Below are 21,624 nucleotides of genomic sequence, written 5' to 3'. Positions count from 1 at the left end.
GGAGGGTGAAATATATTCCAGACTTTGGAGCGTTGTTGACATGTTCTGCTTCATCTTCATTGCCCTGTACGGTATGTATATATCCAAACAGTTTACATCTCAGTATTGAATCCACTTTGGGATAAGTAATGTCTACCACCTTTTTCTGGTAGCTGATGATCTCGGACTATTCAATCAAAAAAGCCATAAATTAATTTTTGTCATTTGGCGTCAATGGGATTCGAACCATGGACCTATTGATTCTCTCAATACCTCAGAGGTACATTGTGAATAGCCTCATCTGCATCGCCCGGAAACTCAGCCAAAACTTCTTTTCCATATAACACTCTACATATCTACATATTCAGAAAACGGATTTGAATTATGGATCCAGCAGATCAATATCTAGCTATTCCATTTTTCAAAAATAGCAAACATCAATCCCAGGGGGACCCCAAGGTCTGCCACTGGGTGATGTTTCCCGGTCTATCCAATACGTACATCGCAGGTCCCGACGGCTAACCTGGTGTGCCCCAACTGGCAGTGGTGAGGATTTACCCAACTCGACCACACGTATTGGATTGTTGATTTGGAGAGGAGGAAGTAATACTTCAGGGAACAATGCCAATACTTTTGGCATTCCCCCTCCACTTTTCCCATTGAAAATTCAATCCCCTTGTCTTCCTGGGATATCTTTTTGACCCTCCATGAAACTTCGAACTTTGACACCCCCACACCCCTTCACACGTGGTTGCCTCAACCGCCATCCATGTATATATCCCACCGGTGTATACCTCTACATGAAAGCATCCAAACAAAGGTAAATGCCCCTGAAATTCAACATACGCCCACCAAAGTTGAACCACTTGCTTCAAATGGCAGTTTAGCCATAAGTTCCTCGATGATTTAATATCAATTTCTTGCCCGGCAGGCTTTGCCGTCATCGCGTTTAGATATGACCGAGTACGTCTAGAGTGTAATTTGACAGTAATGCCAAAACTTTAAGGCCACATGTGTATGAGCGTAAACAATGAGAGTACCCCAGTGCTTCTGCTTAAGGTACGTGGAGAATGTGGAGACTACAGCTGAACTACGAGAAATCTGATCATAAGATCATTATCCAAGCTACCATTCGTAAAAAAGTATTGTTCGCTTTTTTTGATTGAACTTGAAAATTGCACCTATCACCGACCAAACATCGAAACATCTTAAACCTCGGTGACGAGGTCCTTCTTGAGGGTACCAAGGAAACCACGCTTCTCCTCGAAGGTCTGGAAAGCACCGTGACCGAACTTGGAGGAAGTGTCGATCCACTTGAGCTCGACCTTCTCAGTGGCCCTGCGGTTGGTCTGGGGGTACAGAGTCTTGCGCAGAGTCATGACACGCTTCTTGACACCGGGGACGGAACCCTTGAGCAGGATCCAGTCGTTCTTGACCTCACCGTAGTGAACGAAACCACCCATGCTGTAGAAATATTAGTCTTGCGTTCGATCAGTTTAGAATGTGAGTAAACATACGGGGTGATCTGCTTCTTGGAGATGTCGAACTCGGTGGAGGCGGAGGCCTCGTCATCGGCCTTTCCGATGCGGAAGACCTTGTGGTTGCAGGAGGTACGGTGGTGGTATCCGTCCTGACCAGCACGGGCAACGGTCCACTGGACGTGGTTAGGGTGCCAAGCACCAATACAGGCGACCTTACGCAGACCCTTGTGGGTCTTACGGGGAAGCTTGGTGGTACCCCAACGGGAGGTGACACCGGAGAAACCGTGACCCTTGGTGACGGCGATGACATCAATCATCTCGTCCTTCTCGAAGATGCTGTCGATGTCGATGGTCTTCTCGAAGAGGTTGCGGGCAAAGTCAACCTTGTCGGCGACAGCGCCACCGTTGACCTGGATCTCCATAAGGTGGGCCTTCTTCTGCTTGATGGGGGTCTTGCGGATCTGGGTGTGGGCAAGGACACGGACGACAGTGCAGTACTTCTTGATGCGCTCAAGCTCGCGGGTGACGGAGGCACCGGAGTTCTCGGCGTGCTGCTTGGAGTACTTGGTGAAAGCCTTCTTCTTGGACTTGTACCAGTTCTTGTAGAAGCGACGCTTGACCTCGTCGCTCAGGTGCTCAGCCCAGACAGTGGTGAGAGAGCGGAGACCACGGGGAGTCTCGATGTAACCGACAACACCAACAGCGACAAGCTAAAGAAAAAGACAGGTTAGAAAGGCAAATCCGAAAATTTTCAGGGCTCACACAAAACGTACGGGAGGGGTCTCGATGACGGTAGCGGCCTCGACGATCTCCTTCTTGTGCATCTTGGCACCGGGACGGTCAAGGTCACGGACGACGGTGGTCATACCGGCCTTGTAGCCCATGGTGGCAGTGAGGTGAACGGGCTTCTTGGCGTCATCCTTGGGGAAGCTGGCGCACAACGTGTATCAGTATACCTTGAACTCCGCAAAAAAAAACTTTTCATTGTCGCAGCATTCCAACAATCTCACTCACCTCTTAACCTTTCCGCGGTAGCGGGCAGCGCGCTTGCGCGGCAGGTAGGCCAGAGAACCTGTAATCGTATAATCAGTATAACCGCACAATGGGATGTCGAATTTTGTTGAGGATGAAAAGTTGATCACGAACCGTGGCGGGGCGCTTCGAACTTCCGGTGACTCCTGATGGAAAAGATAAATTAGCAATTGCATTGATAGATGTCTTGCAGTATCACATTGGGGGTGACTTACATCTTGACCCTGGTGTCGTTAGTCGTCGTCGAGGTGGTAGAGTGACGATCTAAAAGTGTTGGAGAGGTGTATTTTGCACGCTAGACGAGTGTGGGCTGACCTAAGCGAGGCGGCTTCCCATTTTGGATAAGCGACTGGTTTTTCCGAAGTGTGGACCCAGTCATGTGAGGTCACGTGCAAGGAGCCCACTTGTGGAAAAGTTCTCTGGAAGTGGGCCTGCTGACTACTCAGGGCTACGCCAGGGCTGTGGCACGGACTATGTAGTTTGTACTACTACCCACGATTAATCTACTGTCATACGCTGTGCTACGTGGCACGGGGGAAATGGACTGAACAAAAATCTACATTCATAAAATCATTTGAAATGGGTTAAAATTGGCTGTCACAAAGATGCCTTAGCACCGTAGAGAGAAAAATTCACAGAGGAAAAGAAACGAGGAAATTCATCAGAGCAGTAAGAGAGTGAATACAGGCACAAGACCACTCTCCGGTCCAGTACCTTCTGGCCGATGAGAGAGGTCAGAAACACACGACACGTTCATACCATACATCACGCAATTGAAAAAGGGGGATAGGGTGTAAAAAGGACATAGGGGGGAAAATAGTAGCCACGAAAGCGCCAGACAAGCAAGAAAGATGACAGAACGACCGGTATGTTCTTTTATTTTATTTCTCACGAGGACTCAGTCTTCGAGGGAGTACCGGGACGGCCATTGCTGGCAACTCCGTTACCATTGGCGCCAGAGGCACTGCCATTGGGACTGCCCTTGACTGCGACGGCAGCCTTTTTCTCCTCGTCCACGTCATCATCGTAGTCCTCATCAACGTCCATCTTGCGAGCTGGGGGCTCGTGAGACGAAGGAGCTTCCGGGCGACGGGACTCCTCCTTGACCGGGGTGTTGGCCGAGGGAGGGGCAGAAGGAGGGCCGTTAGGGGCAGGACCAGCGCTCTCAGCCATGGGGGGAGGCTGGGGCCACCGGCAGCGTGAGGTGGCATGTTCTGGATGGAGGGCAGGGTAGGAGGGTGGTGGGCAGCTTCGGAGGGGTGATAGTTTTCATTAGCTCGACGTGCATCTTCGCGACGAGCCTCCGAGGAACTGCGGCGTTGCATCTCACCGGGAGATGGCATGTGGGAAGGTGGGCTCGGGCGGCGGCTGTTCTGATCATCTAGACGCGCTCGGCTTTCCTCGTTGGCCAACTTCTTGACCGGGCCAGTCTCCTCCCATTCACGGCCACGCTTCATCGCAGAGGCAGGACGATCTTCGCCCCGCTCACGAGCAGCAGCTTCGGCAGCAGCAGCCGCAGCCGCAGGGGCAGGAGCACCGCCATCAATGCTGGACTGCGCATTGACACCTGGAGCAGGCATACCTGGGCCAGGGGGGTGGTGAGGGCCAGTGTGGAAGGCCTGGTGGGGGTAGCCCGATCCAGGAGAAGAAGGACGTTCATCACGAAGAGGACGAATCTCAGTTGGGGGTGTGAAAGGACGGTGGTATGGAGGAGGGGCAGCACCAGTAGCACCGGCAACAACGGGAGGAGCCCCACCGTTCGGACCAGCAGGGGGGCGGCACCGGGAGCGGGAGGCAGACCGGGGCCTCTGGCAACAGGGTTAAAGCCGTTGCCGCCACTGGGGGCACGTTCATGGCCGGGGGCTGGGCCATTTCCCAACTGAGGCAAGGTGTGCGGGGGAGGGTAGGCACCAGGGCCACCCATCTTCGGCGAGCGGGCCAGACCACGAGGGTCAGGGAAAGCGCGACCAGGCTCTTGGCGAGGGCTAGCTTGGGGAGCAGCACCGGGAATACGAGGAGCATCACGCGCCTCCAGACCATTGGCAGGAGCGGGGCCTTGCGACTGCAGGTCATTGATGCCACGGTTCCAGCTCTCGATCTGGCGAGGGGGGGCAGGCGCCTGCGGTGGCGGGCCGATCGGAGCTGGAGCACCCCATTGAGGAGCGGGGGGTTGACCAACACCGGGAGCCTGGTAAGCCTGAGGGTGGACGTCCTGTGGCTGCGGTGCGGGGGCGGTGCCTTGCTGACCAGAACCAGACATTTGGCTCTGGAGCAGCTGCAGACGAGCCTTGATGTGGACGTTGCTGGGATCAAGATCAGCGGCGCGACCGTACGCGTCGAGCGCGTCCGCAATCTGGTTGTTGCACGATTCGTACAAAGTGCCCAGATCGTACCAGACCTCCGAGATGTATGGGTTCAAGCGGATAGCACGAGAATAGGCGTCGAGCGCATCCCGGTACTGGTTGATCTGGTAGTAGAGAACACCAATCGAACACCAGAAGGTAGGGTTGCGTCCGTCGCGGTAAACGGCTTGTTGGTAGGCTTCGTAGGCCTTGGGGTATTTGGCTTGCGACATGTAGCAGCGACCCAAAAGGTACCAACTCTGGGCATCGTTGTTATCTGCGCTAACCGACTTCTCCAGGAACTCAATCGCCTTATCCTGGCTTTGGTAGCTCGTGCTTTGCTGGTGGTAGAGCCATCCCAGCTGTTGAAGGACTTTGGCGTGGTTGGGATCCCGATCGAGAACACGTCGATAAGCGGCTTGAGCGGAATCGAACTGAAACAAAACCATTAGCATCATCCAATGACTGGCGCAACCCAAGTGAGTCATGACTTACGTCCTTCTGTTGCTCGTGAACATGGCCAATTTGGAACCAAATATCCTCCTCGGTCAGGGGACGTGGGGGGTCGTTGACAATGTATTTGAAGCACTAATTGATGTCAGTCGACTCATTCCGCAATTTTTTTTTTTTTTTTTTATTATTGAACGCACCTCGAGACTCTGGCTAAACTTCTGCTGTTGCTTATAAATGATACCGAGACGGAAATAGATCTCATTGGCTTTTTCGAACTCTGGGGCCATGCGCATAACCTGCGAGAAAGCCTCCTCGGCGTGGTCGAGAGAACCGTAGCGATCGTATAGTATACCGATTCCGTACCACAGCTTGGGTTCCTAGAAAAAAAATGAGCTATGTCCACTTACAGACACGTATGGGGAAATTTACCTTAGGATCGCGCAGGTGATACAAAGCCTGCTGGTATGAAGTGTAGGCCTCCTGCAGGTTGTCCATCATCAGGTGGCAGTGGCCCAAACTGCCCCAAGTCTCACCGCTAGATGGGTCAAGCTTCAAGATGTTCTGCAGGTACTCGATCGCCTTGGGAAACTGCTCCTTTGTCCGGAGAATGCAGGAGATCGCATTCATGGCCGGCACAGACCATTGGTTGTGGCGCAAAGCCTGTTCATACGCGTTCATTGAGCCATCCAAATCTCCCATCAACTCAGTCAAGCTGCCTGTAAACACGAAAGTCAGTATATCCGATCGCGTCGCGAACTTTCCACGGAATCATACCAATGTGAAGCCACACCTGCTCATTAAGCGCGGTGATCTTCTGGGCGGTGGTGAGAGAAACGGCTTTCTGGCCTTGCGCCGGCATCGGCGGCATGTGTCCATTGACCTGCTGGTGTGTCGCCATGTGCGCCTGATGGTGGGCGACACTCGCGGTCGGGGAGGGTTGGGTATGAGACATGATCAATGATCAATGATCAATTCGGTATGGTTGAGATTCACTTTAGACCCGTGTTGCGACCCAAAGATGTCGGGCGTTGCGACACAATGATGCAATCCACCGGGGTGACCAGAGGATGAAGGGATTTAACGGTTTGAATTATTCCGAAGGTCGCTTCGATTTAGTCGCACAGGATCGCAAGACCGATGAAGACCGGCGACACCAGTTCGCGGTTGATGGTTGACGATCCCCTCGGGTAAAGAGTAGCGTGCCTACTCTTTGGGGAAGATGAAAGATTGGGGGAAGAAGGTGGGTGTGGGGGGGAAGAGGGAAGATGCCCACACCTAGAAGCGAATGAAAAAAAAAGGAAGGACAAAGCAGGGAAAAGGTTAAAGGGAGGTTCTGGGGTAAACGAGGTGTAGAAGGAGAGAATCGGGGAAGGGGAAAAGAGTCGAGGGGCTGGCAGGAAAGGTGTGAAATTTGCCAAGAGGCGCTAGTGGTTGTGCAGCTGTCGGCCGTCACCACAGACACCAGCGACACCAGCGACATCAGCGACACCCACCAACAACCCACACACGGAAAAATGAAAAATCGATTTTAATTCCCAAAGAGCTTTGTGACCTATTTTGGGATTAGCGCGGTGGGGCCGATCTGGAGGCGGTTATGATGCCGTGGATTGGGCTTTCATCAACGGTGTGGGGCATGACCTGATCTTATCATGAATGACTATAATTCAATTAATGGTCACTGAAGATATAGACTTGAGCATCTATGGGAGAGCTCCCCTTGCTCCTCCTCGTGGATATAATGATCTCGAGATTCAAAGGATACTTAAGATTTACGAACCCCCGGTTAGGCCGAGTGGCGCCCCAGTGGGTCTCTCGGGGTGGGCTCCCCCCGTGGTCCTAAGGTGCGTTAGTGTGACTGTTCTCCGTGCCACTCCGACTTTAGCCTAACCCGGTCAAGGGCCTAAGCTAAGACCCGGCATGTTGGACCGTGCGCCTGGCCCAGCTCCCTAGACCAGGGGAGTTCAACTCCGCTCTTTTCTTCCGGTCAACTCAACCCGGCATCATGCATATCGATTAATTTTATCTTTTCTTTTTTATCTATATTATACATGTTTTATGTATGTACTCTGTACCGTATCTACTTCTGCCCTGCTGCAGGACTCTGTTCCCTTTGGCATTTCTCTCATCTGCAGGGTTTTGGCATACCACGGGAGTCATCCTCCACCCGTGCATTTCGCCCCTTCCGTCATCATGATTGAGCATACGAGGTGCGGGTACATGGCACATTTGGTTTATTTTAGAAGAGTAGCATTTCGGTAGTCTATCAAGCCACAAATCCTAAAAAAAACCCATGCTCTGGAACTAGTATAAGGCACAACAGACACTTACCGCATTCAGTCTAGCCTTCTCCTCCACACGTTTGATTTCTCTCCTTTCTCAGCCACAGAGAGAAGCCACCCTTTTGCCGCATACCAGTGGATGTCCAACGATGATCTTGATACACAGTGGGGATGTGACAATGCACCCCCTTTCTCTTTCCTAATTTTCCATTTTTTTCCTCCAGCACAAATCATACCTTCCCCCCCCCCCCCCAAAACGCCCCCGATTCCTGATTCTGGTTCCCACACCCCTGCCGCATCCAGCAGAACCTTCGATCGGCAGAACCCATGTCGTCAGCCTGGGACTCGGTGAATGTGGCTCCACCCGTGGAGACGCACCTCGTTTTTTTTTTTTTTTTTTTAATTATTTTTTCTTTTCAAAATTATAATTCCTTTTTTAGTCTTTTTGCTGCCCCAAATTTGATTTCGGGTTCTCAGGGTTTGCCTAGCCGAGCCGTCGCCGTTACGTCGTAAGAGGTTTGTGAAACACTAAGTACATGTACTTGTAGAGAGTTCCAATGTGCTTAGAAAAAAAAGAAAATACAAAAAGAACAAAAGTATGCCTCCCTCTAGAATTCTCTTCCCCAATCTTCCGGAGGACACTCGTGGGTTACACGGTCGCTGGGAAATTTCCCCAACATGCGCCATGTTTACCCGCATCATCAGGGCTGTCAAACTCTGCTTCTCCGTGTATCGGATCTAGTGTTCCCTCTATATCCCTGCAGCAGTCGTCACCAATGCATACAGATCAGAATCCACCAGGGGGACTCGGTCAGCATGATCCGGGATTATTTTTTTTTAAGGTGGAACTCCACCTGAAAACGTAGACATCAGCCGCGCGCATAGCTTACTCCGGGAGTCCACTGTGGAGACAGGTTCGGAGCCGGGGATTATGTAAGGGTTTCTTTTTCATACAATTTCCATATCCCATACTCCAGCCACTGAAGCTAATCGTCTGCTATTTATCTTCCGTACCCTGGCTTCATGGAAGCCTTTTTTTGTCTGGCATGGTTGGTGGGACGGTGCAACACGCATCAAGGTAGGGCTTAGATGGAATTTCCATTCACGGGCGCGAGATCCAATGCGATCGCGGATCCCCAGCCAGCTCTATGATATATCTAATCCTCTTCACTCTATATCAGGGATAATACCTTGATAGAAGCCTGGAAATGAGAACCGGCTTGGATTCAAGCTTTCTATACGCACTGGACCGCGGTCGTCCTACATTAGGTAAACTTCCCTATATAGTTACGTAGTGTTGCATGTAGCGGTTCCATACCAGCCCAATTCCCTCACTTGATATGAATCGGTACAACTTGAATAAGAAACGTTTGAACATGAATTAATAGAAATTTTACCCAACCAAAACAAACAGCCCCTATGACCAACGGGTCATCAAGAAACCTTAGGATTGGTGAAGAATAAAAATCCAAAGGCTCAGTACTTCTGAAAATCCCTGTCGTGCGACCGACCCAACTCACAGGGGATAAATCAGGCACTGCGACCTGGTAAGCATTGGCTTTCCAGGTAAGTAATGTAGTGCATGACCTGTTCTCGGAAAAGAGTGCCCCCCGCCTTCCCCAAAAAAAGAATAAAATGAAATGAAAATAAACAAATCCCGCCATAGGGCGCTAATAATCGCGCCCTGGTTATCCCGTCTGGACTCGACACGGGGCTTGCATACACTTTGTAGATAAGGCACAAATGTGGGCTGGTTGATTTGCTAATCGATCTAGTCTCATCGATTCCCCGGTGGCTGCAGGCTGCAGCCACAAACGAGGAGACCTACTGGGGTTGGTTGTGATGGCTATGAGGGGAAATATATAGCCATGGCAACGGGCCCTTGAACTTTATTAGACTCCATTTTGATGGAAGTATGATTTTTTGTTCCAAGGTTATAGTATGTAGCTGTCTACTCGGATTTAACTCGAGAACCACTGCAACTGTAGTGATCCACAAGGGAACTCAATCATGTAAACCTGGCATTCCTGAACTGTTGGTCTGTTGCCTCATTCCTGGCTCCACCAAGGCGTCTATGACAAACGTCCACGCGACCGGAAAGGGGGAGGGTCTACCGGCACTTGGGACGAGATTCCGGCTGCTAGTTCAAAGAAGAAAAGAAAAGTATATGCAAAGGGAATATTACTTTTGAAGTTTCTGGGCTCCGGATTGCATATCTTCCGGGCCTTGTCCCAGTGCGGCTGGGACCGCTGTCAAATCGGATCCATCTCTGAATGAGATTATCCATTCATTGATCCGTTACATACCGACGCCTCATTGTCTTTCATTAAACCCTCTTTCCACCAGATCGAAGTTATCAAATCCACCCGCCACCAGACATGACAAATGCCGGTGAACTTTAATCAAATGCAATGAAAACAACCCGCACGGGCCAGGACCATTTGATCTCCTAGAAAAAGAATTCGTCTTCATTTTTCATCGCTCCGATCCTTCAGCCCCCAAGACGAACCATGCGCCTTCCCGCGGCTTATGACAGAGAGTGCCATTGCTTTTTCGGGCAAGGATGCGACCGTCAGCCCCGGGGGGCCACAGGCTACAGGCTTAATCCACGGCCCCCAATGTTTACTTAAATTATCTCTATCCACTGCTCCGGCTGCAGGTCTGACTCTGACAGGAAGCAGGGGGCCATGATCTTCTCCGCAGAGCATGCCGCAAGGGATCTCCTGTAGGGCCCCGAGCATGCCGGCAAACCTGATCTACAGATGGAGAGATCATATTGATTGCAAGGCAATGCATTTGAATTTGATTTGAATTCTGATATGTCTTGACCTTCCACATGTTTGGGATTAAGGGTCCACTTGATATCGAAGGGTGTTAGGTTGGTGCAGTGCTATTGGTTTGTTTCATGCAGTATTCCCGACGAGATGGTTTCAAGGGGCTCATATTTACTCCAAACCCGCCTTAGCACGCAGCGCGAATGATGTTCGATCAGTCAGGATTCCCATGCCAATAGTACTGCATGAATCTGACTAACCTGAACCTTTTCTTGTGATTGTCACTGATTTAGGGATGCGCTGATTGGCTGACCTCCACGGCAAACAAGGCGGTCGGGATCCCCACGAGGGAGGTAAATACATATGCCTAATCCTTGAAATCTATATTCCGTACACAATGGAACCTGGGGTGATTTCCCACTCGGGAGAGACGCACATTAATTATGACCAATCCACCGCATTGCGTGCTTGCAACTGATCGACCGCGATATAAGCCCCCGAGTCCGCCACCTGATAAAACCGAACACAAGGGCAAATAGGGATACCCAGACCGAACAATGGCGTCGGGGCCGTCATAACCGAGATGGGTGGCTTGCCGCGGGGTTGATAAGTCCCGAGGTGACAACGCTACCGTTACTCTCATATTGATGGAGGCCGCGCAAGCCTCGTATTGTGAAAGACTAGCCAAGAGTGCCCAGAAGCCTGCATTTCCGAGTCTTTGAACGGTCGTGATTACAGTATGAGCCTTGCCGAGGAATTTAATGTTAACACCAAGCCGACCAAGGTGTTGGGGGACACCAGGGACCAGAGAATAAAATTACGGAGTTGAGGAGCGCGGGCCAGGGGAGGGGAAGCCAAGACGTAAAGTGACCCTGATCGACTCGGGAACTGGCAGGATCTTAACCCGTTGCTACAGTGTTTGGATTGAGTCCCTGCGACAGCGATTCACTCTGTTTATGTCTCCTATGTAGGAGTTGCAGCAAATCATGCAGGGCTTAGATCTACTCTCAGCTTACCATGCTGGGGAAGAGTTTACCTAATAAATATTGGAACCTGAACACCACAAGAATGCCAATGTGCCCAGCGAAAGAATTTTCTCTTTTCTCCGAAGTCAAAAGGATGCCAATCTCTCGGCGTCTGGGCATGCTGGGCAGATCCCAGTGTTGTTTCGGTGTGGAAGCCACGACAGGGTCCGAGACAGTGTATGTTATGAGCTATACGGGTGCATGGGAAATGCATTGGATTAGTTTAATACTTTAAATACTTTAAATAGCCCTGAAGGAATAGTATGTATCTCGAAGATGATGAAGATTTCTGGTGGATACTCGGGCAATACCACTTCACTACCGTCTCAATAGTGATTGAATCGTGTTGTAATTTACAGCTGTGTAGACCACTCGTATTGCATTACCAGGAAACGCCAAGTCGCCGCAGGTGCGGATCACACACCGTTCAACCAATCACCATTGACAATATGAGCTGGTCATCCGAAGTGCGCCTTGGCATCTTGGCGATTGGTAAAATATCCTATTGCGACACCGTGGCACACAGCTTGTCCAACCTACGAGGATGATATTACGACTATGGGATAAGCTCTGCATAAATGGAAAAAAATAGAGAACATAGAGAATGACAATCCAAGTCAACCCTCCACAAGGAACGCACAAGCAAGAAAACACGCTGGAAAGCAACTTGAGCAATAATGATGCAGCCTCAACCCTTTTTCCCAAATGCCAAGGGCTCGGCATCTGGGCGCCTTGGCGAAGCGCAACTGCAAACAGCACCTGTTTCCTCCGCTGCCATGGCCCTCCCTGGTCCTTCCGCTGCTCCTCCGTCCTATAAGTCTCCCTTTCCGCCCTTACCCTCTCACCGAATGGGATACTGGTCACCTATCCGCACGCGTGAGTGGATGACGCCCTTGGGGAGATCATGCCGTGAGCCTTATACACCTTAGCCCGCTGTGCGCCTGTACAACTCTCGGCCCTCTCGTCTTGACTTTCAGACTCAATCATGTCGCCGCCGGAGATGTCATATAGTCCTGCCTATCACCAGGCCCAAGGCCCCGTCGTTACTATACCCCCTCCCTTGATCCACTCGGGACGCCCTGAATTATCACATCCAAAGCCGCTGCGCTCCTCAGAGTGGATGGTTCACGACGTGAGCCCCCGCACCTCCGGCCCGCGGGGATCACACGCTCACTCTCCACAGACGTCTCGGCGTGCCTCTCGTGTAGGGGACGAGGTTGTCCAGCCGGTTCCCGTTGCCAACGGCTCTAAGGAGGGACGTTCCCGGGGGAGTTGGCAGCCTTCGTTGATGTCGGGGGAGCAAACTCGTGTTCCGAAGCGAGGAAACGTTCCTGATGCTACGTCTAGTGATGGTGGCCAGGATGCGCTGCTGATGCTGGTTAGTTGGTCCGCTTGGAAGACGGGATATCGATCCCTCGTGCTAACGATCCATATAGTTCCGGTTATCTGTTCCGGTTCCACTCTTCTCCTTCGCTGCCTGCATATACACCTTCTTCGCAATCATCTTCGCCATACTGATCGCGCCTCTCCGTCTTTGTTCTGTATCTCCATACCTCCGAAAGACCTCCTTCCGGACCCAACTATGCGACCTCCTTTCTCCAGTCCTTCACATCCATGAACGACTCGTCTGCATGCCCCCACCTACTTCCAACCGCTCTTCCTCCACACAATGGATTCACTCCGACCCAGACAGTGAAGAACCCGTCCCGGTCGTCGATTCCAGCGTCTTATATTCCGTCGGCATGTCAATAATCGTCTTGACCCTCTCCCCCTTCTTCAGCATCGCTATCCTTCTTTTCGCCTGGACAGCCGCCGCATTCTGGGTCTTTGCCATGGTCATGGGAAACCCAGATGGCACAGAGCGGAACGATGATGGTCGTGCCGCCGTTCTGGGTGTGTGCAAATGGTGGCGGACGTGGTTGGGCAAATCCCGACCTTCTCCATGATCAGTCGGAGTCGCCCCACATAATCCCCACAAGGAAGATCCATGAAACTTTGTTCAAGGGTCTGAACTGGGGACCTTATAGAAACAGAAAAGTCAAAAACAAACTCTCCTCCGGTTGGGCAATATGCTACAACAAAGAGAAATACGCGGAACGACCCTTACCGAACCGAACCGACCTTTTTATTTGCTTATATTTACTGATCTCCTATGGGAGGGGCTATGAACTATACACATTTTTCGACGGAGTTTGGAGGATTTGTACTCCCATTGGAACTGGGACGGGATTGGCGTTTGGAGTGGCTGCATGGCCCCATGATTTATTTTCTGAACCTCTTTGATTCGACATGATTCTTTGACGCAGTCGTCAGCTCATTCATCCTGCACCAGGTGTACTTGTATGAGGGAGTTTCTTCGTTTTGATATGGGAGGATGTGTGTATGAATGCGTTCAGGAGCGTGAATTTGATACCCGATTGTTTATCGAATACCCTATTCCGATGACTTTTAACCTAAGATCAGTACTGTAGATGGTATCCATGGTATTAAACTAGCATGCGAAAGCGGATTTGATAATGGATACCATGTACCTTGAGCACTAAGCATAATTGAAGCACCATGTGGCACATGGCATAGGATACTTCGTAGCGTTAGTTATTCTGCAGCTGGAGCTAATGGTAGATGGATCCACTATCCCGAATTAGGAAAGAGACCTCCGCTTAGCTGCCGACAGATTTAGATATAAACTGCTACTGCATCTGACCCTAGTTCTATGCTTAAATAGTCTTAAATAATTAGTGCATGACATATAGATAAAGTCTCTTCTTATAGCGATTATAACCTTAAGTGGACCAAATAAGGGGCATAAGAATAGTGGGCAAACATGTCTTTCCTCTGATGTTCGCCATAAAATACGCTTTCCAACATCATCATCCACGAACGTCATGTATATGTATACTCTCTTTCTCTCTCTCCAATTTTTGTTTTGTTTTATTTATCTATTTATTTATTTATTTTTTAAAAAAAGGAAAAAAAGAAAGCGCCCCAAAAAAGAAACGGGGCTCGACGGATGCGACCCAGGGCCAATAAGAAGAGTGCGTACAGTGCATATAGAGGTGGGGACAAGACCTCGCTTCTCCCCTAGGTCAAGAAGCCTCGTTCCCAATCCGTGATGCTCAAAAGTGCCCCTTAACCCACCTGTAGAATATTTGCAATTTCCAGAAATATAGAACGGGGCTCGGAGGGATCAGCCTTGGGTTTCAAAAAAAAAAAAAAAAGGCGTGCATATACATAATTGCGCATATACGGGGAACAGGACTTGCTGTTTTTCAATGTTGTTGTCCTGTACTAATAATATGGAGTTCAATAGATACTACTTAGAGCTTTGGTCTTCCCCTCCAAGCCTCACCAATCTACCAAAACCCTCGAGCTAAGGAAGCTGCTTGCAATTGCTACTGACTCATATACTCGAGGTCATTTTTCCACATTAAGTAAATCAGCGGTGTCATATTATGGATATGCTTGCTTCCCGCGTAATCCAGCAAAAGCTTTATCATGAAACAAACGACCGATAGAAACTGATCAATATCCAGGCCGGATAAAGGACTCAAGAAATATCCGCCTGCGTGACTACCGGAGTGTAGGATGTCATAATCTCCGACAGTCTGTATACCCGGAACACGGCATCAGCACGAGCCGACGCATCTCAGCGCCCCGATGCTATAGTACCGGTTACTCTCCTAAGTCTGTCCTACCCAATTACAGAGCTATTTGCATGTGATGATACAACTCAATTGAGTACCGCTTTTTGTAAATGGCAGTGGCGAGGAAGGTGCTTCAAGTTCCTTCCTCATTTGCACTTCTACACTTTCCAACTACTTTTCTTCCACAATTAGCCATAGTACCTCTTTCATACCACCCACCGTTATATGGCCACTCGCTGCTTCAGAGACACACGTGGAAAATCCATGGCATGCAACGTGAAGTTCTCTGCCTTCCACCTGGGGAACCCGGAGGGTTCCACTTCAGAGCTTCATGACTCCATTCAATCAACCGAAGATCAAGGGGCGCACGTTGGCAATACCGACTACCCTGTGACCGAAAATTTTATGCAGAATCTCATGGTCAGCAAATATTCTTCGGCCCCGTGAATGAGGCTCTCGAATATTTTGAGAAGATGGGATTCGACTGTCCCGAGCGTCAAATAACGCCGGATTTCCTGACATCGATGACTAGGCCAATTGAACGCCGTGTACGAGAGGGGTTCGAAAATCAGACTCCACGAACACCTGATGACTTTGCCAGCCTCTGGGCATTAAGCCCAGAGCGACAGAGTCTTCTTGTGGAGATTGACCAATACAATCATGACCCCATGCGTGGCCCGGACTTTGATGCGTTTCAAGAATCCCTCTCTCTTCAACAAGCCAGATGTCAGCGCCAAAAATCACCATACACGCTTTTCTACTGGCAACAGATTAGGCTTTGCTTATGGCGAGGCTATAACCGTGTGATTGCAGATCCGGTCCTATTGATCACTTCAGTCATCAGCAATATCGCCATCGTCTTAATCGTCAGCAGTATCTTCTATAACCTGCCCATGACCACCTCTCCGTTTTACTCCCGAGGTGCTCTTTTATTTTTCGCCATTCTCATCAATGCATTTAGTAGTCAGCTTGAGATTATGACATTGTACTGGCTGGCCCTGGGGCTTTTCCACGTTTCTGGATATTCATGTACCGCATCTCTCCTTTCCATTACCTGATATCAGGTTTGCTATCTGCATCGGTTGGAGGTGGTCATGTTGTATGCTTGAAGGAGGAATTCCTTCATTTTGACCCACGCCCGATATGACTTGTGGTGAGTATCTGGCCGACTTCATTCGTGTTACTGGCGGCTATGTGGAGAATCCTTCTGCTACTAGTGCTTGCTCATTTTGTCGTATTTCCGAGACGAATAAGTTCCTTGCGGGGACTGCGACGAATCCTGATGATGTATGGATGGACTTTGGGATTATGTGGATTTACATTGGTTTTAATATTCTTGGTGTAGGCTTTCTTTACTGGATGTTCAGGGTTCCTAAGAAGATGACAGTGCATGAGACGGCTATGGTTGATGAATGAGAAATGGGAGCTAAGTGTCATTGTTACTACCGACATAGACGTTATCTTGTCGGACAGGTAAGTATCCTCGTCGCCCTAGGGTCGGAGTCACACCTGGACACATGTTTCAAGCAGTCAGTTGGCACTGAGGGACATACCAGCGGAGCGATTCTCGATTAAATGCTTGCATCATAAAGAACACTCGTTAAGATCGCTTGTTCACCTTTTCCGATCCCCATTCTGTCTTTTCTTTTCGGTCTACGCATGATCTTTGTTGCATTCTAGATCTATTTACTACTTATTCAAACTTTCTGGACTTCATCCTCGTACGTAAGTAATACTTGCCTATTATCAGAAATGCATGAATATGAAAGAAATTGAATAACGATAGAAGTATAACATTCCATTTCTATGTGCAATGCCCTAACAAACTTTTTGCTCGTAACAGAATCATGACAAAAAAACAAAAGACAAGTCCAGAACCATGAAGACCAGTGAAACCGAGTCAAACCCCTATAAACGGAATCGGAATCGCCATTGAGGGGTATAAGGAACGTCTTCAAACAACACCCTTAAACATTGAAAATATGGCATATGGTAGGAAGGGAAGGGAGGGCTAACGTGTTTACCGTCTTCCACGGCCACCACGATCACCACCTCCACGGCCACCACCACGGCCGCCGAAGCCGCCGCGACCGCGATCACCGCCACGGCTGAATCCTCCACGGCCACCACCGCGACCACCGAAGCCGCCACGACCGCGGTCACCGCCTCCACGACCACCGAAGCCGCCGCGACCGCGATCACCGCCGCCACGACCACCCCAGGAAGACCGCTTCTCGATGCGGCCGCCGCCTGGGGCACCAGGAGTCTTGGGCACACCAAGACCACGACGACCGGTGTTGGGGCCCTTATTACGCATATCCTCGTTCAAAGCGGCCTCATCCTCCTCGTCGAGATCCATAGCGTCACCTCCTCGGCGCTTAGCCTGGCCCATCTTGACCTTACCCTTCTGGCCACGGCGGACAGCGTCCGGACCGCTGACGGCTGCCAGGTAGGCATTGACACCACCAGCAGGGGCATCACCGGCCATCTCGACATCATCATTTGCGTCATCATCGCCCAGGAGCAGTTTGCCGTCCGCATCGAACTTGGCAGCGTGCTTACGCTTAGAGCCGGGACCGGTGTTCAGGAAACGGAGACTGGGCTTTGTGGTAGAGATATTCGCAAGAGCGTCAGGAGCGAGCAGATCAAGCGGGTTATCTTCAGGAGATGTTTCGCGGATGTACTGGGTGCTCTGGCGGGACCGATCCTTCTTGCCCTTGATACGGGTGTTTTCGTCGACGTCAACGTCTGAGGCGTCATCGCCGTCGTCCGAGTCATCAGAGTCGTCGGAGCCGTAGACGGCCTTGTCGAAGGCGTTGCCGGATTGCTGGGCAGGCTTGTCTTCGTCTTCGTCGTCGGAGCCGCCCTCGGCACCCTCCTTCTTCTTGCGCTTGTTGCGCTCACGCTGCTTGCGGATGTTCACGACCAGCTTGCGGTCTTCTTCGCCGACCAGGTTCTCCATCAACGGGGCACCGAAGCGACGGACCAGGCGGTCGATGATGCCCTTGACCTTACTGCGAAGACGGCCCTTGTGCTCCTTGTTCCAGGCCATGAGGTTGGGGACTAGGGTTGACAGGCGAGGACGCAGAGTCTCGTCAGGGAGAACGACGACGGCGACCTTGACGAAGCCGAGGACGGAACGAACAATCTCACGGTTGTTGCTGGTGAGGAAGAGCTCGACGGTTGCGACGAGGTCAGTGAGAACTTCGGCGCGGAGCTTAGTCTGGAATTCGAAAAACAGGCGAGACAGAGCTGTGACCGATGCAGCGACCATGTGAGGCGAGGAACCGGCCAGACCGGCAGAGACCATGGTGAAGAATTCTTCAATAGTGGCGGGGGCATCGGGGGCGTCATCGGGCATGTGGGAGACCAGGGAGTTACGGATCACAGTGCCAGCCGGGTTGCGCTCGTCATCGCTGGTGCGACGGGCAAGGTGAATCAGTAAGTCAAAGGCAGCCGTGCGGGCCTTCTCGTTGCTCTCCTTGCATCCAAGGACTACCTCGGACAGGATGGCCGGGATGAAGTGAAGCTCGGAGGTGGGGAGGTGAGTGATCAGCTCGTGAATGGCAAGCATACGGTCTCGGCGACCAGAAGCCGGAGTCTTGTCAATTGTGGCAAGCATGAGGGCCTGCAGCTCGGCACTGCGCTCCTGCAAAGCAGCGCTGCCAGCTTCGGTTGAGCCAAGTCGGGGAATCAGCTTGTAAGCCTTCTTGATGAGCTGCTGGTCGGGGTTGGGAGAATTTCCGTTCAGGATAGCGGCGGCCATAGCAAAGAGACCGGCGAAGCTGGAACGGGGCAGGTAGATGGACATGGCGATGACTAGGTCGATCAAAGTGTGCGAGGTCGGGGGCATCTTATTAGAAGGATCCTGCTTGACAGGGTTGTTCTGCTCCATGGCCAATGACTCCTCGAGCATTGTGGTCACCCGAGTGAATGTCTCATTAAGTTCCTGTTAAAGTTAGCATCATGTCAAATAAGATTATTATAGAGAAAGTTGTTTAGGACTTACAGTTTCAGGAGTAATGCTCAAGTAGGAATTGATACATTGCAGAATGAAACCGCGGTGGTGGGGAAGGGTCTGGCTGTAAACGTTGAACAGCACAGCGAGCAAGTTGCTAGCAAAGCCAGCCAAGTGGGCGATGTTCTTAGCAGCGGCAGCCTTGGTGATACGGCGCTGCAGGATCAGATCCTCCTCCTCAGCCTCGATGGACAGAATGGCTTGGTTGGACTCAACCAGGTTCTGCAGGGCGCGGCAAATCTCGACACGCAGATCGGTCTGCTTGTAAAGGACATTGGACAGCAGCTCAGCGAAGCTCTGGTCAAAGGACTCAACCACATCAAGCGGGAGCTCACAGTATCCGGGGAGAATACCCCAAGTCTGCTGGACGAGGGTCTCGAAAATCTTCGCCTCGACGGGCTTCTCCAGGGATTGGAAGTCAACCATTTTCTGGTAAAGCGCCTCACTGAGAGGTGCAAACTCGGAACGGAAGTGTCCCAGGTTGGTATTTGTCACGCTATCACGGAGAATGGGCAGCATCCAAACGCGACCAGGTTGGCCGTTCTTCTGTTCGATAATGTTCAAAGGCAGAATCTCGAGAACGGCAGCAGGGCCCATGGCCTCAATGGCACTTCCGAGGACAGCATCGGCCTCCTTCTTGCCGTGGAAAGTCTCATTGCTACGCAGCTCACCAATGGTTGAAACAATATCAACCAAGAAGGGGCTGGACCGCCACTTGTAGCAGTCAAACAGCGCGGAGCAGACGTTGAAAACCTCCATCCATGCAGCCTGGTATTTCACAGACAGCAAATCAGAAGCTGCGCGGGCCAACTTCTCAAGGGTCTTCTCATCGTAGATCGAGGCCTCGATAATGACACTGTTGGGAATGCAGTTGTGCAGGAACGAAATCAAACACTCAGATGCCGACACGCGAATGTTGTGGGAGGGCGAAGCCAAGAAACCAGCGATCAGCTGGAACAGTTCGGGAAGCTTCGCAAATGTATCCTCGGGGGTAATCTGAGCAGACACGTCGTAACCACGGGACAGAACAGCGATCCAGGGTGGGAGGAGCTGAGAGTCGTTCTGTGCGGGCTTGAGTTCGGTAATGGCGTCCAACAGACGGGGGAGCTTAGAGGAAGAGAACTCATCCGCCATACCCTCGAAAATAACCTCGAAAACCTCAAACGCACCCATAGTGATGTACTCATTCGTGGAGCGCGAAGCGTTCATCAGCAACTCACACAGAGCCTCGATCTTCTTGCTGGGCCAGCCACCGGAGGCCGAAGCAATGGTCTTGACCAACTGCAAAGAGTGAATGATCAAAGGCTCGTGGTTCTCCCGGGACTGCGCATCATTGCGGTTCTTCTTTTGCTTTGTCGCAGCCGCGATACCGTCGCTAAGAGTCTTCATGGCGGACTCAGCGCACATATCGGCAGCCGGGTGGTCCAGAGACGGGCTGGGTGGGGGGTTCTTGAGAACCTGAATCAGAGCCTCCTGGGCGCGCTTGCGCACCTTGGGGCGATGGTCAACCGACAAACTCAGCAGACCAGCTGTGGCACGGCGCGGACCGATTGCGGTATGCGGGAGGTTCCATGCAGCGGCATCTTGGGCGATCAGCAGCGACTCAAGACTTCCAATTGAGGGTCGCAAGAGCGGTGCCTCGACCTCGGGGAGTGACAATGCAGGGGCGAGGCTAGTGAGGATCTGGGAGAATTTTGAGCGGAGGATGGGGGCAGGAACATAGGCGGTGGTGATATCGAGCAGGTAGACGACGGAAGTTGCCAAATCCTTGTTGACGATACCTTGCTCAGCCGACAGCGACTGAGAAAGCAGGGCAAGGAGGGCAGCGAAATAAGCGGTAGGAGAGAAATCGGCTTTTTGATCGCGAAGAGTATCCTCCACTGCAGAGAGCACCACAGCGGTCTAAGATAGGTCAGCTTTGAAACGATGCGGAATTTGTCGGGGAACTTACGTGGTGCTGGTTCTGCAGCTTGGGAGACTTGATCTTCTCGAGCTTCTCCGCCAGAGTCGCCATGGTGACTTTGAACGAAAAAGGACAAGGGAAAAGCTGTGCGGGGGAAGACAGTTCTGGCGGTGATGGAGAAAATCGTGAAAAAAAAGGTACAGCGAGTCTTGGCATCTTTATCGATAAGCATCTATGGACCACAGACAATGAAACCTCGATTTCAAGATTAACTATACACATAGTGAGTCTATTCTTTTTCTTTGCAATACTATTTAGTCATTAAATCCCGTCAATTCATTTTGAACTATCAAACACAAGCGTAAAGAAAATTTGGACCCGAACTGGGTGATAATGGCAATCGTACCGTACCATCCACTGTCCCGTGTATGCGAAGCATTGACAAGGATGCTTCAGATGAATATTAGACTAGTGCCTATCGTCCATAGCATATCATTAGATTTGAGTCCTGGGTATAAGGTCATGTCCATGACTTCCTATCGGCCCGAGATGATATAAGAAAATCTCTGCGGTTGGGAAATCCTGTCACGTCAAATTCCCGCGTGCACCGCCTGCTATTCTGCATTTCCAACGACAGAATGTCCCTTTATACCCATATTTATGTAATAGGTACTGCTTGGTGCGCGGGTCAGCC

At 51.0% G+C, this 21,624-nt stretch overlaps 5 protein-coding genes across 5 annotated transcripts; 2 read left to right on the top strand and 3 right to left on the bottom strand.

Annotated features, from left to right (window-relative positions):
• Positions 1 to 1,187: 1,187 nt before the first annotated feature.
• Positions 1,188 to 2,871, bottom strand: rpL3 (60S ribosomal protein uL3; the record flags this gene model as incomplete). Its single annotated transcript, XM_057115454.1, has 7 exons — positions 1,188 to 1,443; positions 1,497 to 2,170; positions 2,234 to 2,390; positions 2,475 to 2,532; positions 2,607 to 2,638; positions 2,708 to 2,756; positions 2,808 to 2,871. The coding sequence occupies 7 exons, from the start codon at positions 2,869 to 2,871 to the stop codon at positions 1,188 to 1,190; spliced, it is 1,290 nt and encodes a 429-aa protein (XP_056975594.1).
• Positions 2,872 to 3,380: 509 nt separating this feature from the next.
• Positions 3,381 to 6,239, bottom strand: cyc8 (putative transcriptional corepressor Cyc8; the record flags this gene model as incomplete). The annotated part of the gene is made up of 7 exons (XM_057115453.1): positions 3,381 to 3,706; positions 3,775 to 4,111; positions 4,165 to 5,268; positions 5,330 to 5,422; positions 5,485 to 5,664; positions 5,717 to 6,003; positions 6,062 to 6,239. The coding sequence occupies 7 exons, from the start codon at positions 6,237 to 6,239 to the stop codon at positions 3,381 to 3,383; spliced, it is 2,505 nt and encodes an 834-aa protein (XP_056975593.1).
• Positions 6,240 to 12,042: 5,803 nt separating this feature from the next.
• Positions 12,043 to 13,311, top strand: N7484_005032 (uncharacterized protein; the record flags this gene model as incomplete). The annotated part of the gene is made up of 3 exons (XM_057115452.1): positions 12,043 to 12,241; positions 12,343 to 12,743; positions 12,802 to 13,311. 3 exons carry the CDS (start codon positions 12,043 to 12,045, stop codon positions 13,309 to 13,311), a joined length of 1,110 nt encoding a protein of 369 aa, XP_056975592.1.
• A 2,841-nt stretch (positions 13,312 to 16,152) lies between these two features.
• Positions 16,153 to 16,425, top strand: N7484_005031 (uncharacterized protein; the record flags this gene model as incomplete). Its single annotated transcript, XM_057115451.1, has 1 exon — positions 16,153 to 16,425. The coding sequence occupies one exon, from the start codon at positions 16,153 to 16,155 to the stop codon at positions 16,423 to 16,425; it is 273 nt and encodes a 90-aa protein (XP_056975591.1).
• Positions 16,426 to 17,029: 604 nt separating this feature from the next.
• Positions 17,030 to 21,041, bottom strand: N7484_005030 (mRNA-binding protein RRP12; the record flags this gene model as incomplete). Its single annotated transcript, XM_057115450.1, has 3 exons — positions 17,030 to 18,958; positions 19,019 to 20,929; positions 20,979 to 21,041. 3 exons carry the CDS (start codon positions 21,039 to 21,041, stop codon positions 17,030 to 17,032), a joined length of 3,903 nt encoding a protein of 1,300 aa, XP_056975590.1.
• Positions 21,042 to 21,624: the final 583 nt, after the last annotated feature.

This window comes from Penicillium longicatenatum (genome assembly GCF_028827895.1).
Source record: "Penicillium longicatenatum strain IBT 33135 chromosome Unknown contig_2_segment0_segment0, whole genome shotgun sequence".
In the NCBI taxonomy this organism is placed as follows: domain Eukaryota; kingdom Fungi; phylum Ascomycota; class Eurotiomycetes; order Eurotiales; family Aspergillaceae; genus Penicillium; species Penicillium longicatenatum.
This window is presented reverse-complemented; position numbering and strand designations above follow the sequence as displayed.